Source organism: Agelaius tricolor, unplaced genomic scaffold (assembly GCF_023055355.1).
Source record: "Agelaius tricolor isolate 1412-34295 unplaced genomic scaffold, bAgeTri1.0.p SCAF_29, whole genome shotgun sequence".
NCBI lineage: Eukaryota > Metazoa > Chordata > Aves > Passeriformes > Icteridae > Agelaius > Agelaius tricolor.
The window spans coordinates 4451807-4477886 of record NW_027269289.1 but is presented as its reverse complement, the minus strand read 5'-3'; the positions used below and the strand labels follow the sequence as shown (position 1 = coordinate 4477886).

At 47.8% G+C, this 26080-nt stretch overlaps 2 protein-coding genes across 7 annotated transcripts in view; one reads left to right on the top strand and one right to left on the bottom strand.

Annotated features, from left to right (window-relative positions):
• NCAPD3 (non-SMC condensin II complex subunit D3) overlaps positions 1-12648 on the top strand; it is a 40725-nt gene extending 28077 nt beyond the window's left edge. For 4 of the 6 annotated variants that reach the window (XM_071449739.1, XM_071449737.1, XM_071449741.1 and 1 more), the window contains 12 exons: positions 580-659; positions 1881-2018; positions 2316-2449; positions 2595-2794; positions 3228-3338; positions 3734-3889; positions 4634-4803; positions 6085-6224; positions 6614-6691; positions 10870-10944; positions 11056-11116; positions 11959-12648. In XM_071449739.1, the coding sequence (XP_071305840.1) occupies positions 580-659; positions 1881-2018; positions 2316-2449; positions 2595-2794; positions 3228-3338; positions 3734-3889; positions 4634-4803; positions 6085-6224; positions 6614-6691; positions 10870-10944; positions 11056-11116; positions 11959-12073 (1458 nt within the window). In that variant the 3' untranslated portion in view covers positions 12074-12648. The other 2 variants (XM_071449738.1, XM_071449740.1) reach the window with 2 other exon arrangements.
• Positions 12649-13572: 924 nt separating this feature from the next.
• The window catches only part of JAM3 (junctional adhesion molecule 3), a 35441-nt gene continuing 22933 nt past the window's right edge, over positions 13573-26080 (bottom strand). The window contains exons 2-9 of the mRNA XM_071449744.1: positions 22381-22446; positions 21159-21272; positions 20187-20339; positions 18859-19055; positions 18491-18590; positions 18035-18164; positions 16673-16727; positions 13573-16063 (exon numbers count right to left, since the gene is read on the bottom strand). Of these exons, the coding sequence (XP_071305845.1) occupies positions 16028-16063; positions 16673-16727; positions 18035-18164; positions 18491-18590; positions 18859-19055; positions 20187-20339; positions 21159-21272; positions 22381-22446 (851 nt within the window). The 3' untranslated portion in view covers positions 13573-16027. The remainder of the gene's footprint in view (positions 16064-16672; positions 16728-18034; positions 18165-18490; positions 18591-18858; positions 19056-20186; positions 20340-21158; positions 21273-22380; positions 22447-26080) is intronic.

Here is a 26080-nt window from a genome sequence, read left to right as displayed (position 1 = left end):
TGCAAACACAGCTGCAACACCCCTCAAACTATTGGAGACACCCTCATCCTGCTCACCAGCCTCCTGTAGATGAGACAAAATGGAAATTTTCTGGAGTAGAAATCCATTTTAAGTGAAATTTACGTCTTTGAACTAAGTCTGTAGCTTGCAAACACACCTGTAACACCCTCAAACTATTGGAGACACCCTCATCCTGCTCACCAACCTCCTGCAGCTGAGGCACAGTGGAAATTTTCCAGAGTAGAAATCCATTTTAAGTGAAATGTACATTTTTTGAATTAAGTCTGTAGCTTGCAAAGGAGTGCAGTGTAAAAACAGTGTTGAAGAGCACACCTGCCATGGGGTGGGAAAACAGATTTTTCATTTTTCTGCTTTATTCTTCATGCCTGGGGTAAACCTCAGTGTGCTGTTGTGGCATTTTTGCTGCTTAGAGCATCCCCCAAAATACCTGGGGTTGTTTTGGGGTTTATTTTATGTGCCTCTTGAGGGTTTACAGCTTGTTTGTTTACCTGACTGCAATTGGGAGGTTCACACTGAATTTTGCTGGTTCAGGTTGTTGATTTCTGCTGATTTTCACAGGAGGAGTTTGTGAAATGGAAGGACTGCCTCTTCTTTCGGTTTGTCAGTGTCCTGGTGGATCCAAACCCAGACATTGCCAGGTAAAGATCTCAGCTGTGAAATGATGGAGGAGGTGAAGGTCAGAGATGGCTCAAAACCTGTCTCAGTCTTGGCACCTTCACATTGTGAAGAGAAATGCCAGTGATAAAGCAGATTATCCCTCTAACCCCTGTACTTCCTTTAGGGTCTGCAGTGGTGGCACAGGGGTGATGAGCCTCTCCCCAGGTCATTTAAAAGTCCCAAAGTGTCCTTGGCTGTCCTCAAAACGTTCAGCTCTGCTCTATTCAGGACTCAGTTATCCAGAAAAAAAAGGCATTTCTGAGGCAGACCCTTGTGAAATCTTCCTTGTGGTTTTCTGACAGGCTCTGTCTCAAGTGCTGGATTTGTTTAAGAGCTAGGATTAAGTATTTTGTTGCAGTTTCTTTTTTCTTATGTTGCATGCCTTGCCTTTTCAGCCTTCTGCCACATCTTGTAATTGTTAGAGGAATGACCTGTCAAATGATGTGTCAGAAGAATTATGCACTCTCATTTTAAGTGCATGTTTATGAAGTTTTTGGAGGTTTCAAGGTCTCCAGCTGCTCTGTTATGTGGGAAATGAATGGGGCAGGTTTCTCTCAGGTGGGGAGCTCATGTAGAAATTAGGATTACAGAGGAGCATTGGACACCTTGCTGCTCATTTCTGCCTGGAACAGTCAATCTGAGATGGATATTTCCAGAACCATCGACCTTTTGTCAATTACCATTCACATTCCCTTTTCTCTTCAGTGTCTTTTGAATATCTAAAAATGTCTTTCCAGTAGATGGTGGCATTGCAGCATCGTGTTCCTCCCACTTCTTTGGGAGCCTTTTCCTTTGCATCTGCATTTGGAGACTGCATCCAGCCAAAACCACTTTCTTCAGGCCTGGGTTTGCCCTGCAGCTCTTGCAGGACCTTTGGTGATGAACTCATTGCTGAGTGCTGTGTCTCAGCCGTGGTGGAACTCAGGTTAAATAATTAAATTGCTGTGACAGGATTCAAGTTCAGATTTATTTCTGACTCAGTTTGCTTTAATGGCCATAAAAATGAGTAGTGCTGTGGCTGCTGGAGATGTCTGTCCCTCTGAGAAAGGGTGGAAATCAGTGAGCTGGGCAAGAATTAAATGTGGTATTGAGGGAGATGTGGCAGAGGAAAACCATCCTCCAGCCTTGAGAGCCCTACACAGCCTCAGGGGTGGCTTTTGGAAAGCATCCAGTGATAATTTCTTCCTTCTCCTCCCCTGCAGGTTTGCAGAGTTCTGCCTGGTGCATCTCTTGCTGAAGAGGAACCCTGTGATGTTCTCCCAGCACTTCATTGAGTGCATCTTCCATTTCAACAGCTACGAGAAACACCAGAAGTACAACAGGTTCCCCCAGAGCCAGCGGTCAGTTGAGCACATTCCTGGCTAATTTTTGCTAAATTATGGGCTGTCTGGCCATGCAGCTCTCAGTGACAGCACAGCATTTGTGGCACTTGATAATTATCCATGCAAGTGCTGAGCTGGGTCCTGCCTTCCCTGTGACACTGCTGTGTGTAATTTGTAGGACTGTGTGCTGTCCTAGCAGGTTTATGGGTCTTAAAAGTGGCATGCAAATAACCCTGGCTGATTTAAGGTCTCATTATTCCTGGGAGCTGGCATGATGTGATTTGGGCCTCTGTGAAATGTTCTGCTCTGCCACAGGGCGAAGCAGCTCTTCTCTCTGAAGGGGAAGGAGAACAAGGAGAAGAGGATGAGGATCTACACCTTCCTGCTGGAACATTTTACAGATGAGCAGAGGTTCAGCATCACCACCAAGATCAGCCACAGCATCCTAGGTAAAGGTTTAAAAATGCCTTTAAAAATCTGCCAAACAAAAACCTGGTGTCTGTATAAAATCTCATGATCCAGGTGTTTTTATCCTGGCTTGCCCATCATTGCTGCTTCTGGAAAAACAAATTATTTCTTGCCTGTGTCTTCCAGCTTGCTTTGTGGATGAGGTCCTTCCTTTGGACCTGGAAGGCAGTGAGCTGCTCTCAGATACATTTGCAGTCCTCAGCTGCAAAGAAATCAAGCTCTCCAGTATGAGGTCCAAACCTGAGGAGGACATTCAGGCTGATGAAGATGAGATGGCCATGGCCAATGCTGTCATGCAGGTGGCCCAGAAAAAGCTCATTTCACAGGTGAGGGGCACTTGCTGTGCTGTGGGGAGAGGGCTGGGCAGCTCAGTGTCTTGTAAAAGCTCAATATGAAGGCAGAATTGCTGAGGGATGCTTGTTGTGGAGGTGGAGGGAGCAGAAGTGCATTTCCCAGGAGCCAGGGGAGCTGTGCTGAGCTGGATTTGTTCCCCACCCCTCTCCTTGGGCAGGCATTTGAGCGGAACAATGATTTTCCTGCACCTCTGGGCAATTTGCCTTCACTGTGAGATCTGAGTGACTTAGTGATGCATCTGAAAAGGCTCCACTTAGGTTAAAAGCCTCTGTGCATGTGTGTGGTGTAAGAGCAGCCTTAATTACAGTGATTCCTTGGCTGTGGAGGGAGAACTCCTCTGTGGAGCTGCAGAGTGGCTTTTCCTTCACTGCCTCGCATAACTGTTCATGCCTCGTTCACAAAAAGGTTCAAAAGAAGAATTTCATCGAAAACATCATCCCAATAATCACATCACTCAAGTCCTTGATGGAGCAGAAGAGGATCCCAGCTCTTAAGGACCTGATGAACTGCCTGAGGGTAAGGGGAAGTGTTTTCCTGCTGGTCCTGATGTTTTGATCCTCTCTGGAGTTAATGTGCAACCACTGCCACAACCAAGAGCCTTCTGAGGAGGGAGGGATTCAGAAGATAGGATGTTGTGACACTGCCACTGTGTTAAATAACGTGGGAGGTGGAGGGATTGGAGATGAGGCTCTCAGTGTGGAACGTGGGCAGGAAGAGAGCTCAAACGCTGCAAAGCTTTTCCATGTTCTGAGGAACAAATTGGAGTTAAAACTCTTCAGTCTGTTAAAAACACCTCTGCTCTACCAACTGGTGTTTCCTTTTGCTCCCAAGCAGCTGTGATCTGAATGGGGATGTGAATCAGTAGCTGAGGGAGATTTCTGAAGGGGTCCAAACATTCCTTGTTGCTGCAGGAAATGATGCAAGATTACCGAAACGAAATCAAAGACTTCTTTGCTGTGGACAAGCAGCTGGCAGCCGAGCTGGAGTATGACATGAAGAAATATGAAGAGCAGCTGGCCAGGGAGAAGGAGTCAGAGCAAGAGCAGCTCCCAGCAGCCCACAGGGAGGTGGTTATTGCCATTAACTCTCTCCATGTCTCCTCTGCTCAAATTCGTGTGCTCACAGCACCCATGCCCTGCCTGGGGACCCTGCCCTTGGAGCAGGATGGTTATCAGGGGTTTTCCTCCCTCTTTGTACTTCCTGACAGAAGTTTTGGTTTCAGAGTCATTTAATAGACTTAGAACATCAGCAAACAAAGCTAAGGGGAGCAGCAAATGATTAATGGAGAGAGAATTAAATTTAAAGGAAAAAGCAAGTCTAATTTGGCACTGGCTGGGTTTAAATGCTGTATTCTCTCTGTTCCCAGAATGATAAACTGGTAACAAAGAAAAGAGTTCACTTTGCCTGATGTCAGGTGTCTACAAAGTGAGAGTTCAAAGCTGTCCCAGTCATGAGATACTCTTTTAAATTCAGTGTAAAGAAATAAATATGTGCCTGAGTCAGTTGTCCTGAGCTATTTTAGATCCCTACCTTAAGATGAGATGACTTCTAGCCTGGAAGTTCATTTCTCTGCAGACCTTAGAAGAGCACTTTTTATATATAGACCTCTAAACTGGGACATTTGTGTCCCTGCTCACTTCTTGGTAAAATTTTGGCCAATAAATTGTTCCTCCCCAGCACCCTTTCCATCCATCCATCCATCCCACAAAGGGCACTTCTGAAACACTCAGGCCCAAGCACCTTGCAGGGTTTTCTGCTCTTGTCTCCACTGGCAGACATTCAGACATGACCTGTTCTCCTGTTTTCCACAGCAGACTCCATCTCTGGAGAGAGCTGCAGCTCCTGGTGGCCAGAATAACACCAGTGCTCAGTCCTCTGGGGGTGGGAGGCCATCCACACCTGGCTCCATCCCTCCCCCTGGCCCCTCTGAGTTTGCCACTCCTCGTGCTGAGGCTCTCAAGCAGCCACTGGTGGGTCGCAGGTATGGGCTCATTTTGTTACCTGGTATTTTACATTTATTATATATTTATATTTCTTTTATTTATTTATAATTTGTATTTTTATATTATTTTAATATTATATATTCTTTTGCATTCTATATTTATTTATATTATTTTTATTATTATGTATTGATATTGTATATTTCAATATTGTTTGTATATTAGTTTATATATTTTGCATTTTTATTTATATTATATTATTTTTATTAAGTATTTATATTTTCTATTATTTTTATATTAGAGCTTATATATTATGTATTTTATATTTTTATTTATACTATTTATATTATTTTTATTTATTTACATTGTGTATTTTTATATTATTTTATTAGAGTTTATATATTTTATATTAATTTATTCATATTATTTATATTATTTATTTTATTTTTATTTGTGTTATATTTTTTATTATTTTTACATTAGAGCTTATATATTATGTATTTTATATTTTATTTGTATTTATTATTATATTATATGGATTTATTTTATTATATAGATTTATTATATTATATTTTTATATTATTTTATATTCGAGTTTATATATTTAATATTTTTAATTTATTTATATTGTTTATTTTAATTTTATTATTCATATTTTAATATTATTTTTATATTAGTGTTCATATATTTCTTATATTTTATATTTTAATTTATTTATAATATTTATTTATTTGTATATTTCCACTTATTTATGTCACTTTGCTGATCCTTTCTTTAGAGAGTGGTCTGACACTCATGGGTGTTGCAGCATAATCTCATTGTTAGGTGTTGAAGATGCTGAGGGAGGGGACAGACCTTCCCTCAGGGTCTCATCGGGGCTTTCAGAGGGACATCCCAGCCACTGCCCCTTTGTCCCCTAGGGCAGCATCCCTGAGCACCCTGGCCATCCTCACCTGTGTCCCTCTGTCCCTTTGTGCCCTAGGGCAGCATCCCTGAGCACCCTGGCCATCCTCACCTGTGTCCCTTTGTGCCCTAGGGCAGCATCTCTGGGCACCCTGGCCATCCTCACCTGTGTCCCTCTGTCCCTTTGTGCCCTAGGGCAGCATCCCTGAGCACCCTGGCCATCCTCACCTGTGTCCCTTTGTGCCCTAGGGCAGCATCTCTGGGCACCCTGGCCATCCTCACCTGTGTCCCTCTGTCCCTTTGTGCCCTAGGGCAGCATCCCTGAGCACCCTGGCCATCCTCACCTGTGTCCCTTTGTGCCCTAGGGCAGCATCCCTGAGCACCTTGGCCATCTTCACCTGTGTCCCTTTGTGCCCTAGGGCAGCATCCCTGAGCACCCTGGCCATCCTCACCTCGGCCAGGAAGGCTCTGCAGGAGAGGAGCCAGCAGCGCAGCAGGAGCGTGGGCAGGAGCCTGTCAGCGTCCTCTGAGGCAGCGGGCACAGCTGGCAGCCAGCAAGGTGGGCACTGCCCTGTCCCTGCTTTACATGGGCACAGCTGGCAGCCAGCAAGGTGGGAGCTGCCCTGTCCCTGCTTTACATGGGCACAGCTGGCAGCCAGCAAGGTGGGAGCTGCCCTGTCCCTGCTTTACATGGGCACAGCTGGCACCAGCAAGGTGGGCACTGCCCTGTCCCTGCTTTGTATGGGCACAGCCAGCAAGGTGGGCACTGCCCTGTCCCTGCTTTACATGGGCACAGCTGGCACCAGCAAGGTGGGCACTGCCCTGTCCCTGCTTTACATGGGCACAGCTGGCACCAGCAAGGTGGGAGCTGCCCTGGCTCTGCTCTGCACAGGCACAGGCAGAGCTGCCCTGCATTTCAGATCTCACTTTTTGCCTTCTTGTTCCCAGGCTCCTTCCAAAGCCTGAACCAACAGTCCAGTGGAGGAACCATGGCTGTGGTGGGGAGAGCAATCAGCACCCCAGAGGGTGAGTAGGAACTGGTGGCTGTGGATTATTTATTTATCTAAGGGCTTGCAGGAAGGAAGAGCCCTCCTGAAACCAAGGGATGAGAAAACTGAAACTGTGCATGGGAAAGCACAGCCCAGTGTCTCCATGTGCATCTCACAGGGTCAGTGCAGGAGGGAATTTATTTTGGGATGCTGACATAACACAGTGCCCTTTCTTCCTTCCTTGGCTCTGGGGTGCTGAAGAGGAAGGTGGCTGGGGTTCCTCAGCAGCCAGCCCTGCCCAGAGGTGTGGCAGCAGCTCTCTGGCCACAGAGAGAGAGATTTTCCCAGGATTTTCCTGGGGAAGGCTGTGATAAGATCAGAGAAAAGAATGAGAAACAATTCTTATCTCCACTTGCTGCACCTGGTGTTGTGCACATGGGGAATGTGTTATGGGGATTTGGTTACCTAAGGGTGATTTCTTAATTGGGCACTGGTGATGGTGTTGGGATTGACCAATTGGATCCATCTGGATCAGACTGTCTGTAAGGGTGATGAGCTTCTTAGTGAGTATAATTATATATATATATAGCATTTAATATAATAATATAGTGTATATATATTATATAGTATATAATATAATAATATAATATATAGAGAGGCAAGCTTTCCCAGGATTTTCCTGGAGAAGGCTGTGATAAGATCAGAGAAAAGAATGAGAAACAATTCTTATCTCCTCCTGCTGCACCTGGTGTTGTGCACATGTGGAATGTGTTATGGGGATTTAGTTACCAAAGGGTGATTTCTTAATTGGACACTGGATAGTGTTTGGAGAGATTGACCAATTAAGTCAGAGCTGTATCAGACTGTCTGTAAGGGTTGCAAGCTTCTTAATAGATATAATATTATACTTATACCTAATAGGTATAATATTAAGTATTATACCTATTATATAGGTATAATACTTAATATTATACCTATTAAGTACAAGCTTCTTAATAGGTATAATATATTATAGTAGAATAAAGGGATTGATCAGCCTTCTGCAATCATGGAGAACTAATATTTATAGCAATTATTATCCATACTAATTATTACCCAGCTGGGGCCCTGCTATGACACAGGTGCAAGGCTGAGCACTTCCTTGGCTCTGGAAGCTCAGCTGAGCAGCGTCAGTGCCCTGCAGAACCCTGCTGCACAGGGAAATCCTCAAGGTCAGGTTCTCCCTACTCTGAGGTGTCCAAAAAAGAGGGTCTGGGGTGAGCTGCAGGCTGCTCCCAGAGCAGCACAGGATCTGCTCACAGGGATTAACAGCCTGCACAGACACTGAGGGGGTGTGTTCCACACTCAGAACTGGGCAAGGAATGATGTGGTGTGGTTACTGCACAGAGAGGAACATCCAGTGCACAAACTGTGAGTCTTTGCTTGTGTGCACTGCAGCTGAGCCCTGCAGGGACAGATTCTGCTGGAATGTTCTGACAGTCCTGCAAGCACGAGTGGCACTTAGAGCAAAAGCCAAATGGAGCTGAGTTCCAGCAGGAAATCCCCTTCCTTTCCATCCCTTTGCTGCTGAACTCCTTTAGATCATCTCTGTTGTGCTGTGATGTGCAGAGAATTGAGAGAGAGCTCCAGGTGTGCGTGTGTGACAGCTCAGCCCTCCTTGGGTCTGGGGCCTGCTTTGGGAAGGTTCTGGAATCCCCAGGGAGCTGTGGGGCTGACTGACAGCTCCCCTTAGGTTTGGGGCCTGCTTTGGGAAGGTTCTGGAATCCCCAGGGAGCTGTGGGGCTGACTGACAGCTCCCCTTAGGTTTGGGGCCTGCTTTGGGAAGGTTCTGGAATCCCCAGGGAGCTGTGGGACTGACTGACAGCTCCCCTTAGGTTTGGGGCCTGCTTTGGGAAGGTTCTGGAATCCCCAGGGAGCTGTGGGACTGACTGACAGCTCCCCTTAGGTTTGGGGCCTGCTTTGGGAAGGTTCTGGAATCCCCAGGGAGCTGTGGGACTGACTGACAGCTCCCCTTAGGTTTGGGGCCTGCTTTGGGAAGGTTCTGGAATCCCCAGGGAGCTGTGGCAGTGCCCCTCACGCACAGCAGAGCCACACTGCAAACCCCTGACAGCCCTGAGCAGCCACTGGAAAATCTGATCCTGCCCTTCCTTCCCTGTGTGCTGGGCTGCACTTGTTGCCTCAATGTTTCTCTTTTCCTGAGCAACAAGCAAAAAAAAAAAGAAATGGGGTTTGGTGCAAGAAGTGTTTTTAGAGAGCAGGATTCTTTGAGTGCTGTGGTCTCCTGGAAGCTTGCACGGCTGTTGCTCTTAAAGCACCATATGGTGAAAAAGGAGGGAAAATGTTAATCTGCAGTGGTGCTAGAGCTGAATTCCTGCTTTGCTTGGAGGCAGCATGTGTCCTTCAGCAGGGAGACAAACTGTACAGAGCAGGAGCATCACTTCAGTCAGCGTGTGTTGAGCCATCTGTATGGTGGCACAGGCTGATAGACAACCAGAATAAAACATTTTATTCCTCTGCTGTATCATTCTGAGACTACTGGAGACACAGTTCTTTGTAAACAGGTTTGTACTTGAGAAGCTGGGAGCAGCTGTCCCCTCTTGCTGCCTCCTTCAGCTGTTCTGGCTGTGTTCTCTCTTCCCTTCTGCCTTTGGGGCTCCTCAGCTCCTGCTTGGTGCTTTGGGAGCAGCTTCAGTGAGCTGGGTGCAGGGGATTGTACATAAACTGTACATTATTGTGGAGATAACCACACTGCAAGGAAGCCCTACTCCCCCCATTTTTCCCCCACTTCTTTTCTGTTTAATCTTTACCATTTCTTTCCCCTTCATTTCCCTTCCTTCCCCATCAATGGCTCCCTACCAAGGTAACTATTTCAGGCCCACACTGCACAGAGTCACTGGCACAGTCCTGGGAGATGCAGGGCAGAGCTAAGGCAGATGGATCAAGTTTGATTTCTGCTCTAAGCTTCAGTGATTCCCTTCCAGGACAGGGGAGGAGTTACAGAGCAAACCCAGCTCAGCTGTGAAGAAAAGTCCTTTCAGCTGAGTTTCCAACTCCTGCCCTATAAAGCACTTCCTACCTTAATTCCTTGTGAAAGGTTCTGGGAAACACGAGCATAAAACAGAGCGTTGAGTTAAGTAAAATCTGAATATTGTGACATCTCTCCTGAGATAAATGACAGGAAAGAGACAGCTGACAACCAGGGCCTATTCAGGCAAGCTAAATTCCACCTAGCTCCCTTGTCAAGTGATTCCTCTTGTCTGACTGCAGGCAGCTCCTCACTGAGTGGCTCTTCAGGGCCTTTGGCAGTTTTCAGATTCTGCCTTGAGTAAGAGGAGCAACTGCTCTGGGTGGGATGTGCTGCTGGGAGGGATGGCAGAGCTTCAGTGCCTGCCAGGGCAGGGGCACAGGACCAAGGGGCCACCCTGATTGCCTCCAGCCAGGGAGGCTGGGATTTGGGGGTGCTGTGCCCATCACACTCAGCACAGGGGTTTGAGGCTGGGATTTGGGGGTGCTGTGCCCATCACACTCAGCACAGGGGCTGTGAGGCTGGGATTTGGGGGTGCTGTGCCCATCACACTCAGCACAGGGGTTTGAGGCTGGGATTTGGGGGTGGTGTGCCCATCACATTCAGCACAGGGGCTGTGAGGCTGGGATTTGGGGGTGCTGTGCCCATCACACTCAGCACAGGGATTTGAGGCTGGGATTTGAGGGTGATGTGCCCATCACACTCAGCACAGGGGTTTGAGGCTGGGATTTGAGGGTGGTGTGCCCATCACACTCAGCACAGGGGTTTGAGGCTGGGATTTGGGGGTGCTGTGCCCATCACATTCAGCACAGGGGTTTGAGGCTGGGATTTGGGGGTGCTGTGCCCATCACACTCAGCACAGGGGTTTGAGGCTGGGATTTGGGGGTGCTGTGCTCATCACACTCAGCACAGGGGCTGTGAGGCTGGGATTTGGGGGTGCTGTGCCCATCACACTCAGCACAGGGGTTTGAGGCTGGGATTTGGGGGTGATGTGCCCATCACACTCAGCACAGGGGTTTGAGGCTGGATGGGAGGCCCTGAGGTCTGGGAGGAAGAGTTGGATATGTGTGTTTGCAATTAACTGGATTTACTTACTCTCTGACACTTGAGTATGGCACAGCAGCCTGCCTTGTTCTCTGGCTGTGTCACAGGCTGCTAATATGTGATTTTTTATTTGTTTTTATTTCCAGAGACGATGAATGAGTTGACATTTGGTGCTGGGGTCAGTTACATCAGCCTGATGCATACACCCCATTCAGCTCCAGGCAAGTCATCTCTGGCATTCTTATTTGAGGGGAGGGGGAAATGAAACCAACCCCAAATGACCAAACTCTGTGGCATTTTGTAAAACACGAAAACATATGTATTGTTTGCAGTGAAGAAAGAGCCTGAGGACGAGCCAAGGGATATCATCTGTTTGACATCTCCAGAAAAACCGTGAGTGCAGCACGGGGCTGGAGCTGGCACTGCTGGGAGGGAGAGAGGGGCTGGAGCTGGCACTGCAGTGAGAGAGAGGGGCTGGAGCTGGCACTGCAGGGAGAGAGAGGGGCTGGAGCTGGCACTGCTGGGAGGGAGAGAGGGGCTGGAACAGGCACTGCTGGGAGAAACAGAGGGGCTGGAGCAGGCACTGCTGGGAGAGAGAGAGAGGAGCTGGAAGAGCCATTGCAGGCAGAAAGAAACACTGGAACAGCCACTGCAGGGAGAGAGAGGTTGGAGCAGGCAGAAAGAGAGGATGGAACAGGCAGAGAGGGGCTGGAACATCCACTTCAGGCAGAGAGAGGTGCTGGAGTACTCGCTGCTGGCAGAGGGGGGCTGGAGCAGGCACTGCAGGCAAAGAGAGAGAGAAGCTGGGGCAGGCACTGCAGGCAGAAAGAGGGGCTGGAACAGGCACTGCAGGCAGAGAGAGAGGGGCCTGGAGCAGGCAGAGAGAGAGAGAAGCTGGAGCATCCACTGCAGGCAGAGGGGCTGGAGCAGGCACTGCAGGGAGAGAAAGAGGGGCTGGAACAGGCAGAGAGAGGGGCTGGAAGATCCACTTCAGGGAGAAGGAGACACTGGAGCAGGCACTCCAGGGAGAGAGAGAGGGGCTGAAGCAGGCACTGCAGGCAGAGGGGCTGGAGCAGGCACTGCAGGGAGAAGGAGACGCTGGAGCGGGCACTGCAGGGAGAAGGAGACGCTGGAGCGGGCACTGCAGGCAGAAGGAGACGCTGGAGCAGGCACTGCAGGCCGAGGGAACGGCCAAGGGTTTGGGAATGCAGGGCTGTTCTCCTTCCTTCCTGCAGCCCGTGCCGGCCCCGGGAGTGGAAGGTGGAGTCCCCGGCCCGGAGGAGCGGCCAGGCCCAGGCGCGGCCGCTGCGGCGCTCACAGCGCAGAGCCCCCCTGAGGGCGGACACCTGAGGGCCGCACACAGAGAGGCACCGGGCTCCTGCACTGCCCCCGGGACTGCAAACGGCTGTGAATGCGCACCCTGCCCTGCCTGCTCTGAGCTGGCTCTCCCCAGAGCTCCTCTGGAGATGGGCAAAGCCCGCAGAGCACAGGGATGGGTTGTAAGTGCTGCTGTTCACGCTGCAGGGCTCAGAGCTGCAGGGTGAAAGGAGGGTGGCTTTTCACTCTCTGGATGTGTAATTTGTCCATTTGGAAAAGTAAGGGCATAATGTCACCATGAATTGGCAATAAATTCATTTATCACAGCTTGCAGGGCAGTGAGTGGCTGGGTTTGCTCACCCAATCCCTCATTGTCCCTCTTGGTTTTATAATAGAGTTGCTTTAATTTGAAAAAAGGTGAATCAGCTTGTCACTGCCACACCCCTAAATCTGGTAATTGCACGCTACATCACCTCTTATTTGTTGTGCAAACTCCTGTGTGTATGAACAGCCTTAATGTTCTTTTTATATGGAATATTTCCATTCTTGAACTGTGTTATTTCCAACTATTAGCATTTGATGAAAATAAATGGTTGCAGAATTAATTCCACCCACGGCGTCTCCCCTTTTCTTCAGCTGACAGAGAAATGATTTTTTTTTCCCCTGTAGATTTCTACAGTTTCTCAGTCTCTTCTACCACATCATTGGTATCTTGGGCCCTCAGTTCAATTATTGTTGGGCCAGCAGCTTTTAAATAGAGACTTTGACTCGACTGCAAGCAGGGTATGAGTGACTCAGACAAGGTGGGTAAGTGCCTTGTTTATCCCAAATATCCTGGGTACATCTGACCCTTCCTGAGTCTCCCTGATGGCCACATGCACATCACTGAAGTTTTTCTGTTTTTAGCTTTTATCACAGAGCTCATGGCCTAGATTTCATTGAAACTTGGAGCTGGGTTTTGTTTTATTCCTGCTGGTTTGTCTAAGTCAGACACCAGCCCCAGGTATGGAACAGGATTTGCTGCAGGAGTGGAAACAGAGGCACTTTCCTCCTGCACTGGAATCCCAATGTTTGCCTCCACTTTCCCTACCCTCTTTTGAAGATCAGAGAACCCTTCAAGTGAGGTTAAACTTTATTCCCAAAATCAAAGTCAGAGAACAGAGGATGTATGGAATGGCTTTGGCTGAAGCTATGGCCAAACCATATATTGCTGTACCTTCTCTCCTGCCTTCAGCTATTATTTAACCACTCTGAAGGTAAACTGGGATCATTTATTTCCTACTTTTAGTTTTGTCCTCGAGCAGTATCTGAGATGGGCCCTGTGAGTTTTAACCTGTCCTCTCTAGAGAAGAACCAGGAACAAATGTCCAAGAATAAACTGATAAACAGCCCTGGACTTTGTCACCTCCATCCACTGTGAGTGCTCTGACAGGAGAGACCTTCCCTTATTTCACTGAGTTGAAAACAGGAGCTTCCCATAATTTGGCTGTTTGAAAACCACCACCAAGCCCCAACAAAAACCCCTACAAGAATGCTTTAGAGCTTGATATTTATGTAAAACATTCTTGGCAAAGTTAAAAGATAATACATTAGTACAAACCTGAATATTATTCACAATGATACAATGAATTCATCCATCAGCTCTCAGGAGCTGGGTGGGGGGAGATCCTCTCCCCTTTCTCTCAGTTAGAGATGCCACTGTGCATTTTGGAACTGGGAAAAAAAAATAAAATGAAGTTTGGATTCCTAGCTCTGCTGGTTTGTCACACGAAGGCTGCCTTTGGTGGGGCTGCAGATTGTGCTCCCAGAGCTACCCTGGTCCAACCCTTTCCTCTCTCTCCTTTATTGAGGTACCCTGAAAGCAGCACAGAGGAGCAGTGGATGCCCAGAGGGCGCAGAGGAATGTCAGAACAATCAGAGGCAGCAATCAGCACTGGGTGGTGGGATGAAGAGCTGGCATTAAGAAGGTAACACCAGGGAAAAGCTGCAGGATAGTGGTGATGGGTGAGTTACAGAGAGAACGCCTGGCTGGGGCTGCCCCATCCTTGTCTTTGCTTCCCCTGGCAAAGGGACAAGTGGCAATGCTTTGTTGGGGTGGAACAAATGCAGCAATGGCATGTCCAGCAAGGGCTCTAGGAGACACAGCAGAGTAAAGCAGAACACGAAAAAATAACACTGACAGTCCAAATTGTCAAGTATCCAAAATACTGTATACAGGAAAAGTTAAGACAACTCAATTCATATTGGAAATACAAGAACACTAAATTCTGCTACATTAAAAAACTTCCTAAACCACAGCACAGTCCTAGTGTTGCATCCACATCTTGCAGCCTGGTCTCACCCAATGCTGTTCAACACTATCAACATGGATATTTTGGGAAACAAAATATTCCCCATCATTCTCTCTAAAGCCAAGAGAACCAAATTTGGTTGGTTTTGCTTTTTCTTCTTTTTTTTTTTTTTTTTTTTCTTTACCATCTAGAGAAGAATTTCATCTGACACTGTAAAAGTGCTTTTGTGTTGAGCTTTTGCTTTCCCAAGCCCAGAAACAGTGGCCTTGGCCATGTGGTTTAAACCTGCCAAGCTGCTGCAGCTGTCACACTGTGTTAGTGCTTTAGGGAACTTGCAGAGGGGCAGCAAACACTGAAGTCACTCTGTCACCTCTTTGGAACTGAATCCAAAAACCATCCTGGCTATTTCTTGCAACGACAAAAACAAAGTGTTGGTCACTGGCAAGAAATTTTTTTTTTTTTTTTCATATAAAAAAGTTGATAGCTCCTGCCATAAATTTACAAAAACTATCCCTGAGTGACTCTGTTCTGTGTCTGGTAAGACCTCTTGTGACAAGGAAATGGCTGAAGCTGGCTGAAGAGGAAAGAGATGCTGTTCCACCTGCAGCTTTTTGTTACACTTTGCACTAATACTGATATGCTCTGACAGTGCCACACTATAGCAACGTGTGAGCTCCTCTCCTGTAGCTTCAACAGTAAAAAAATAGCTCCGTTACTCAAACACTGCTGGCATCGCATATTTACACTTTTAAATAGAAATGTTACCTTTTCTGAAGTAATCAAAATAGATCTTTGCAAAAAATTTAGAAGGTTGTGGGGTTTTACAAAATAAACGGAGAAGGTAAAAAAAGCTGGAGGATCTCTCAGTACCTTTTATGGCAATCTTAGCCCAGGAAATTATTTGGCTTTAATTTTCCTGAAAGGGATGTCTTAGCAGTGGTTCTGTGCCTCCCCTGTAAGCCTCTTTGCCCACGGAAGGACGCAGGAGCCAAGCCTGCTTTGTGCAGATTAGAACCAGGGGTTACCTGGGTGCAGGAGCCCTGCCAGGCACTGCCCTGCCCTGGGGCTCCTGTTAAACCAAGCATTTGGGGATTTACACAAGGGCTGAGGGCATTAGTGGTGGTTTCACTGTCACTGGTGGCCGGGCACCTGAGCAGAGCCAAGCACAGGACAATCACAGATGTGGAAAAGTCACCAGCCAGGCCTGGGCAATCAGCTGCTGGGAGGAAATCCCCCAAATCTCACTCTCTGAAGTCCATCTACTGCTGTATCAGCACCTTTTTTTTGTCTACTGGTGACACATTGCTGCTCATGTCTACTACAGGTTTACCTAATGCTGTGCCCCTGCTGGATTTGCACATTGTGGCCGTGTCCCTGCAGCACAAAGAGAAGGCAATTCCACAAACTTCACACAGCCCAGTCTCTTGGGAAGGATGGAAACCTTTCCTCAGTCCAAGGACAGGTTTGGGTGATCCTGTTGGTATCTCCAGAGGCAGGGGAGACGCGAGTTGGGCAGTGAGGAGTTACTTTAAACTTTGGCAAAGAAAAAAAAGATATACAGATAGCTAGCTATCGAGTTCTTGTGTGTTCCAAACTCTTCCAAGCGCACTTAATTAATCTTTTGCTCTTGCTTTGAGTTCCTGGAGGAGGTATTTTCACACTTGCTTTTGCTGGTTTGCAATCTCCTTTTGGCGTCTTAGATGACAAATGAAGACTTGTGTCTGAAGTCGCCCTGCAACGAAACAGTTTGGGATGTAGGAAGGATGCAGCAGCTTTCCAGGCAGCTCTCTGTTCCTGCTGCCCCCAAAAGGTGGATCCAAGCTGTGTGACAATGCCCAGGCAGCTCCCATTTCCCACTGGGAAGGAGAGGGAGGCACCAGTTCCCCCGGCCAGGTGCTCCTCCCCTCATCCTCCTCTCACACCAAGGCGTGGCAGGGACTTTCTCATTCCCTCACTGCTATCTCTGCTAATGGGAGAGGCTTTTTCTGCTCTTAAGCTCAGTGATCTACTCAAATCCCAAAATACAAATTCTCTCGTAAAAGCATCACGTCCTGCCCACTTAATCCAATGAAACTCATCCTAAGGGGGTCAGGCCACGAGATAACTCAGAGCAGAGCTGCCTCTGATAGCTCCTGGCATCAGTCACTTCAGGCAGCTTCAACTGTTCATCATTTCTAAGGAAATGACTCAGCCCTCACCCTTCTGTTTTCCCTCTGTTCCCCAGCCCTGCTGAGGAGGGGAGCCCACTCTCACAGAGTCTGTGGGCCCTCCCAGCGCCTCGTCCTCTGCCCACCCTCCTCCTCTCCTGCCAGAGATGGAAATGCAAAGCATTTGTTGTTACCTCATCATCTGTCCGGATATAGTTAACGCCATCAGGCTTTGCTGGAGTCTTGTAGCTGAAAGAAAGGGGAAAAAAAATCTCATTTCTGGGACAGGAAGACTGCAGGGTTTTGGAGGGGAGGTGCTGGGGAAGATGGAAATGAGGAGGAGGAGCTGAGTGAGAAGCAAGCAGAGAGAAACCCAGTTTGTTTCTCAAATGAGAGGTCTGTGTTTATTCCATCATTTACCATGACTGGGATTTTGTCTAAATTCCCCTTCAGCACAGGGCGAGAAGATTGCTGTGTGTTTCCCTAGAACTCTGCAAAGAGATAAACTGATTCCTTCCTGGGCTTTGCTGCTTTGGTGTCTGTCACTGCCTTTCTGGGCCTCCTGCTCTGTTTCCTGTGGCAATTATAAAGTTCATTTTAATCCTTCACTGCCAGAAGCCTTCAGCATTTTTCTTAGTTACAAGGAAGCACCACTTGTTTGCAATCCCACAGGAACTCGGGATTTATACAAGACTGTCAAGTCCAGTGTATGCCAACCCTCAGCTGCATTTAAATGGCATATTTAGAGCTTTTTTCTGAAAAACAAACGAAACCAACGAGAAAAACAAGACAGGACTTGTGCTGAAAAGCAACATTTAGCACAGAACAAATCTATCTGGTGAGAATCTTGGCTTTGCATATATTATCTCCTCTCCAGACTCTGTAAGGACATCGAGGCTTGTCTCTGATGCTAATGCTGTTGTTTTTAACATTTTCATCTGCGCTCCAGAACGGCTGTTTTTCATCCCAAATTTAGGTCCTCACAACTAGTGAGACTTTCTGTGGAGAGCCTGCTCTGCTGCATCCATTCCCTATGCATGTCCTGATGCTTCAGACTAATTAGGCAGCGAGCTGAGATCATTAAACCATGGCCCTCGTTATGCCAACAGCACAGGAGCTGCTGGACAAACACCTGCAGGCATTTAATTGTGCTGGGCCTCCTTTCCATGCAGAGGATGAGGGTGGATATCAGAGCACAGCTCTCATCCACACCACAATTCTCCCCTAGGAAAATGCCATCCATTCCTGCAAGTGTCCAAGGCCAGGCTGGATGGAGCTCTGAGCAGCCTGGTCCAGTGAAAAATGTCCCTGTCCATGGCTGGGTGGTCTTTAAGGTCCCAATTGAACTCTGGGATTCTGTGATGATTCCATGAAATAAACCTGGACGCTGCAGGGTTTTATAGCAGGGCATTGGATGCCTCAGGGACTGGCTTGGCCTGAGGACTTTGGTGGGGAATTAGGCACTGAAATTCCTTTTAGCCACTAATTTTTGGCACCCTTCAGACTCCTCCATGCTACCTGAGGGTGCAGGGAGTTGTCCAAGAAGCCCAGCTTACCTTTCCCCACTCTCTTTGCCATTTGCAAAGTATCCCCTTCTGTAGGCACAGCAGATCCCAAAAGTGATGAGCACCAGGACTGCAAGGACCACCAGGACTCCCCCGATTATCCCACCAATATTGAGGTCATCTGCCAAAGAGAGACACCAGCTCAGTGTTTCTTCAGGGCAGCAGCCACATGCCAGCTTCACACACACTAAAATGCCATCTCTCAAGTCTTTTAAGCAATAGTTCACAGGGAACGAGTGAGTCCCTGACTTCAAGATTAAATCTGTTCACAATCTGACGTTTCCCTGCATTTTCAGATTATTTTTATCTCCTTATGTTTGGGGCTATGAGAAAGCAGGGAAGACTTAATGCTGTAGGATGTCCCTCCCCAATCCTGATGGTGATGGCAATTTATTTATGGTGATAAATCAGGCAGCATTGATGAAAAGTGTTCAGAGAGCCACTCACAGACTTCCATCTCCTGCTCCTCACACTTGGCAAAGCCAGCCTCGTTTGTTGCTATGCAGGAGTAACGACCCGTGTCACCTTTGTGCACTGCATGGAAAACCTGGGGAGGGAAAAGGGACAAAGGGAAGGGATGTGACATGAGAAACAAAGCACTGTGAGGGTATAAAAGCGTGTATAAAAATGTATCTCTGCTAAGATCTTCTTCCATCAATCTTCCCCCTCCCAACTAACCCAGACCCTGGCACACCTCACCCTCTTCAAATTATTCATTCCTTGAAAGCCAGGCAATGTTTTTGTGAATTTACAAGCAGCCCTAAAGATAACCTGTCCAGCCAAACAAGTGTTGATCAGGTGTGTCAGGGCATTACCAGAGTGCCTGTGGCAGGGTTCAGGCTGTAGGAGGAGTTGTGGGGTTTGGATTTGCTGTCGGCTGACAGAGGTTCGCTGTTGCGGTACCAGCTGTAGGTGGACTTGGGGAAACCTTCATTCTCATGGCAGTGAAGAGAGGCTGACTTGCCAACAGGGACAGCTTTAGGCACAGAGCATCTGGGAGTCATGGGTTTCACTGTGGGGAGACAAAAACCAGGTGAGTGGCACTAAAATTCTCTGCTTTCTTAGGCAAAACCATCCAAACTTCCCATTATTTCCAGCTGGTTTTAAACCTCCCAGAGTGGCACTATTTGGAGATGCCCACAGCCCTTTGTGTTCCCCTTGCAGAGGCTGTGGGTTTGTGTTCATTTGTGTTTGTGCCAAGCAAATTGTATTCTATTTTATCTATTTATTCTATTTTATTTATTTATTCTACTTTATTCTATTCTGTTACTCTATTGTATTCTAAATAGAATTATATTCTATTTGCCATCTGTATGAAAGTTGTCTTCTGTTCAGTGGGCAGTTTTCCTTATCTCTTCCACAACCATTCCTCCCTCTGGGCAGACACCTGCTGATAACAGCTATGGAATGTCACTGCATGGCTGATAAGAACTACAGCATCCCATTGGGAGATGTGAGCCCAGAGGGAGGAGCCAAGCATTCCTGCCTGGATATAATCTGGAGATTCTGGAACACCAGCCAAGCATTCCTACCTGGATATAATCTGGAGATTCTGGAACACCAGCCAAGCATTCCTGCCTGGATATAATCTGGAGATTCTGGAACACCAGCCAAGCATTCCTGCCTGGATATAATCTGGAGATTCTGGAACACCAGCCAAGCATTCCTGCCTGGATATAATCTGGAGATTCTGGAACACCAGCCAAGCATTCCTACCTGGATATAATCTGGAGATTCTGGAACACCAGCACGGCTTCTGCACTGGATTCCCCAGAGGAACAGCAGCTGCCTCTTGCCCTGGATCTTCAGAGGCAGAGACTGCACCTTTCTCCAGGATCCCCGCTCCAGCAGAACCAGCCCTGACACTGCAGGAGGGCTGAGCCACAATTCCAATGGGGCTGTGCCAACACCCTGACCCACAGCGTGTCAGGCTGGGTTCTAACTCTGTCAGTGCTGTTTTAGTTTACTACATTGTTTATTTTATCCTTTTAATTTCTTCCCTAATACAGAACTGTTATTCCTACTCCCACATTTTTGCCTTAGAGCCCCTTCATTTAAAATTTATAGCAATTCAGAGGGAGGGGATTTACGTTTTCCATTTCAGGGGAAGCTCCTGCCTTCCTTAGCAGACACAGTTTGGTACCTTGGACTGTGAGCTGGATGTTGATCTCGTCGATGGTTTTGGTGTCGGAGGGCGCGGCCACCTCGCAGCGGTACGTGGCCGTGTCCATCCTTGTGGTGTTCTTAATCACCAGGGACGTCCTGCTCAGGATCTCTGCCCGAGTCGCAAAGTCTCCTGACGCACAGAAAAAAGAGGGAAAACAGCAGGGGAATCAAGATTAATGACTCAAGACTGAAAACCAGACTCGTTTTGGGTGTATAAATTAAGTGGTTGTTCTCAGACTCTCTTCCAGAGTCAAAGGAACTCGATGCTTGAAAACCCCAAAGGAAACCAAAGCTTCCAGCCATGTAAGAGGATGAACTGGAAAGCATCACTCTAAACGTCAAAAACTGTGGCAAAATCGAACTTCCAAGACAACCTCAGGCCTTGCCTCCTTTGGCAGATTCGTTTGGATGTGGCTCTTGGTCCCATGTGAAGTGCTGGAGTAATTCCAGATGGAGTCAAGCCCTCCTGGCACTGGAGTTCTCCTGTCAAGCCAGTGAGGCTGCTTCTAATGCTCCCAGGATGCTGCAAATCCCTGAGCAGCCTCAGCAGAGAGCACTGGCAGCTGGACACACAGGTCCCTGCTGGGTTGCAGGGGGAGCTCTCAGATGTTCTGTGGAAAGCCTGGAGGGGTCAGTGCCTGGTGCTGAGATCTCAGACACCCAGTGACCATGGGACCCACAGAAGGGAAGCTGTATCATTCCTTTCTTCCCCAGAAAATGCCTCCTAAGGAGGATCTCACTCCAGCTCCCTGTGGCTCCCTACTGTGACTTGTCAGTAATGAGGCAGGGAGGAAAAAAACATCCTGCTCCCTCTCCATCCCGCACTTCAACTGTTCCAGAAGAAAGCAACCAGCCAGCTAGAGCTCCTGCCTTTCACAGGCTTGTTTGTTCCCCATTGTGCTGTTTCTGAAAGCTGTTTTGGACATCTGAGAACAAGGAATCTTCATACCCTGCATTTTGTTGCCAAAAAACACGTAAGAGGTTTCTCCATCTCGGATTTTCTTCCACTCGATTCTGGGATCTGGCGTCACCGTGGATTTAATGATGCAGGACAGCTCCACACCTAGCAGGAGAAATGGAGGCAATCCAGATTAATAGGAAGCAGCTGTGTTTTTGCTCTGCTCTGAACACTCTCGCTCAGTGTTTTATTAGGAGATGCTGCCCACAAAGCAGAGCCTTCTCTTTCATCTGCTTCACAAACAGAAACATTGCTGGGTTCCAGGAGCTATTGGAAGATGGATTTTGGCCAGCAAAAATAATAGTCCAGCAGATATCAGCTATGGAGAGAAATGAACACCCTGTTCTCTGCAGACTGGGGCTCATGGCAAACAAAACCTTTAGTCAGAGTGAGCCCTCAGCCCTGTCCTGCTGCTGAGCAGAGCCACCCTGTGAGCCAGGGGTGCAGCATCTCCCTGGGCAGTGCCTGGGGATGGGCTGGGAGAGCAAGGCATAAACCCAGCCAACCCTGTCCCCTCTGCAGCTGGCCCTGGCACCCCAGCTCCCCAGCAGGGTGAGAGGAGCTTTCCCAGTGTCACAGACATCTTTTATGAAAAATCCTTTCCTTAGGATTTTTCCTCCTGAGAAGCTGAGAGACCTCAGGAACAAAATGCAAACAATGGTTATCTGCTGCTGTGGAATGCAACAGGTGCATCTGGGATTGGGCTCATGTGGTTGTTTCTAATTAATGGCCAATCACAGCCCAGCTGGCTCGGACAGATAGCCGAGCCACAAACCTTTGTTATTCATTCCTTTCTATTCTATTCTTAGCCAGCCTTCTGATGAAACCTTGTCTTCTTTTAGTATAGTTTTAATATAATATATATCATAAAATAATAAATCAGCCTTCTGAAACATGGAGTCAGATCCTCGTCTCTTCCCTCATCCAAGAACTCCTGTGAACACCATCACAAGAAAATATAAATTTCTCTCTCTGTGTATTAATTGCATTGTTTTCCTTTTCTTGGGACCCAGTTCAAAAAAGCACTTAGGCAGAGACTTTGCAATGCCAGTGGCTTGCAGAGGACCTCAATAAACCATTTAAAACAGGGAGATACAAACACATTCTCAGGCACTCCTCTGAATCCCTGGATCTCATAGTCCTAAGGAACCAGTGAGCAATAAGCCAAATTCTCCTGCATTGTTTGGCCTGATGCAGCACAGGCAGCACTCACTTTGGAATTCCTGCACCACGGGCTTGGTGTTGCTGGATGTCAGCTCCACAGCCAAGAGTCTGCAGCCTGGAAAAACAAACAGAAGGTAATAAGAAATAGCACAGCTCATAAGTCACCCAGCTAGGAGCAGGCTGCCTGCTGAGAAATCATCCTGGCCAGCTCTGAGGAGTGACTTCCCCTGACAAAACCTCTTCCTGCCTACCAGCACAGCTCCAGCAGGACTGGGTTTATTTAGGAGTTGTGGTGTAAATACAGGAAAATATAATTGTTAGAAGTAGCAATTAAAGAGGAGGATAAGCATAATGGCACAAAGGCAGTGCCAGCACGAGCCATTTCCTTGTGCTTATGTAGATGGGAAAGGAACTGTGCAAATGCAGGAGTGAAAGTTTTATTTTGAAAATTAACTTGATGGTCAGAAGACAGGAAGCAGACCAGTCTCCAGAGATCTGGTCAGTTCCTGGGAGATGGAATGGGCCAGGCCTGGCCTCTAACAAATGCTGATTACATTGGCAAATACTGCAAGTGTGGTAATGTAAAATGTGAGGCAGTAAATCACAAGAGGACTGTGAATCAAGAGAAAACAGCTCAGCTCTTTGGGTAGAGCCCCAGCCAGACCCACACTGGGCAGGAAGCTCAGCCATGCAATGCTGTGAGACTCCTTACAACACAAACCTGCTTGTTCCCTTCCTGCTCTGAGCACTAATTCCCAATTAATCCAGTCATCTTCCCTATTTTGCATGTTCCTTTAGTTTGAAAAATCTGCCTTCTGTGTCCCTTCTGCTGTGCACCCCACCAGAGCAGGCATCAACAGCAGTCTCGCTCTGCTGGATACCAAATTCACCAACAACTCTCCAGAGGGAGAGGGAAACAAGCAGGGATTTCCCTGGAAGAGGAGAGTGAAGCAGGCAGGATATTCTGGAGCTGGGTGTTCTGGTTCTCCTTCTCCCATGCACACCATGGTGTCACCAAACCAGGCTCCAAAGCCCCTCCAGGAGGAGGCCCCATGCTACAATCAGTGCCTGCTGGCACTGATAATCAGCTGCAGGGGCCTGCTGGGGTCACATGGGCAGCTCTGCTGTGACAAATCCCATCACAGGTTGGTGGAAATCTAAGGGAGATGCCCACTGAGCTCGCTGGCCATTGATCAAACAGCAGCTTAAAAATGATGGAAAACCCAGCCTCAGGGACATGGGATGCAGCTGAAGGTTAAGAGTAAAAAGCCATAACAAGCATGGATAGAAAGCAGAAAAGGGAGATGTGGAGAAAGGAATGCTCTCCAGCATCATGACCCAGCTGGAAATTCCTGTGCTGGCTTTCAGGGGGGAAAGCTTTTGGGCAGGGACAACATCCCCCTGTGGAGTGGCAAGGCAGCAGCCTGAGAAGCACCCAAGAGCTGCAAAGTCACTCCCACTCAAAGCCTGAGGGCCTTCAACACCCAAAACCCTTCCAGCAATGCTGAAATGTTCCCTGCTGGTTCCTGCCCCTCATTTGTTAATGCTGACACTTTCCTGGTACCCCAAAGACCACCAGGGAGTTTGGCAGGGTTTAGAAAGCTGCCTTTGTGTCCAAAATCATTGTTTCTCCCACAAAAGCCACCAGCTGATGCGAACTAATAGCTGGCCCAGCCAGAACTGCTCCTAGCAGGACTTTTCCACCCTTCCCCCTTCAGCACTGGAGACAGTCATGCAGCCTTTGGGAGAAATCCAATACTGAACTGAGCTGACAGAGCTCTGCACTTTGGTTCTCTCCAGGCAGCAGCTGGTCTAAGCAGTAATTTTTGCAAGTCTGTTTTGAAGCAGAGTCCATTTTCATAAGAGTTGCTGCTTCCAGACCTGCCCCCTGAAAGCAGGGAATGGTGCCAGGCAATGCCAAAGCATTCCCTGCCCTCTGTGCATCAGGGAACTGTGGATTGATCTGGGTTGGAGGGGACCTTAAAGACCCTCCAGTCCCACCCCTGCCATGGCCAGGGACACCTTCCACCGTGCCAGGGTGCTCCAGCCTGGCTTTGGACATTGCCAGGGATCCAGGGGCAGCCACAGCTGCTCTGGGCACCCTGTGCCAGAGCCTCACCACCCTCCCAGGCAGGAATTTATCCCAATATCCAGTCTGTTCTGTCAGCTGAATCCATTCCCCCTTGTCCTGACACGATGTGCTCTTGTAAAAGGGGATTTTTTAAAGTTCTCTGATCCTCCAGGTGTTCTGTGTGGGGCTCCCATCCTCGGGAGCATGAACAGATTCCACCAACCCCGGCAAACCCCAGAGCATGGGAAGCTGCTGATCCCCCAAAGACAAGGCACAATTTTGGGAAAATCCTTTTGGAATCTTTGGAAACGTTTCTAACAGTGAAACACAGCATTTGGGTGCCTCTGCTGTGAGACTGCTGCTTCTGGAACCAAGAACTGAATTGAGAGCCCAGGCCTGAGCACTCAGCTGATCTGAGGGGATGCTGGCTGGCCTCCTGCTCTGGACCAGTTTTAGTTTTGTTTCAGATTCTTGCTTGCACAATATCTTTTTCTGGGAAAATGCTGTCCCATCAAATAGACATGGCAACAATCCTACATCTGCTGTAGTTAGAAAATCTGTTCAGCTGAAGGTGGGGACAACAAAACCACGGAGCTGTGCAGCTCTGAGGGAGTTATGGCTCTGGAAATATTCACTCCAGGCCAGTGGGACTCCATCAGATTCCAGCCCCATCTCATTTCTCAGAAACTGCTCACAGCAGGCTTTTTCTCACCCACTAAGCACAAGAGATTCAGGTCTATCCCTCAGGCACAAAGCAGGATGACAACAAATTTTAGACAGAAGCTGAGTCCTTGGAGACTGTGTGAGAGGTTCTGACATTATTACATGTATTGACCGTGGGCAGAGATCAATGTGGCTGCTTAAATCACTGCTAAGGCAGATTTATTCCCTTCTGTGTGGCAGAATACTGCAAGTAGCATGTTCTAAATTAAAAGAAGGTGACAGCAAAGCAAAACAAAAACCTGAGCTGACCACACAGACTGTACAGAAAGAGAGGAATGCCCTTCTGGAACCTCGCTCTGCTGGCAAGAGTTGTTTGTTTGTTTTGTTTTGTGTTAAATCATCATTAGTGCTTAATAATCTTCTAAAAGGTGTTGCTTTAGGCTCCTTCCAGCCCAGCACAAACAAGCAGCAAAGGGTTTGTGTTATGTAAATCTCACTTCAAAGGCCGCAGCAGCCGGGGTTTGGAGAACAGCTGGAATTGCATTCCCTGTCCATGTGTGCCACAGCACAGGCTCCCAGCACAGCCGTATGTGCCACATCCCTGGATCCCACCAGGTCCATATGTGCTGCACCTCCCAGCTCCTACCAGGTCTCCATAGGCTGCAAAATCCCCAATCCTACCAGATCTGTATGTTCTACCCCTCTGAGTACCTACCAGCTCTCTGTGTGCTGCAGACTCAGCCAGACATACGGCTGAATCCCAAATGTCATCAGTTCTCCAAAATAGAATCCAGGACAAGCCACTGAAGTCTATAGCATATTCTTATGGCACTTCTTTTTTTTTTTTTTCAGCTAAAGAGATCCAGCCCATGCTTGTTACTGTGACTCATGGTATCTGAATCATTTTAAAACGCTATACTGAAGAAAAAAAAGCAGCTTTATAGGCGACTCTGTGTGTTAAATCTCCTTTCTACTTTTCAAAGCCAAGCCTGACCTTCCATCTCCTTCCATCCTG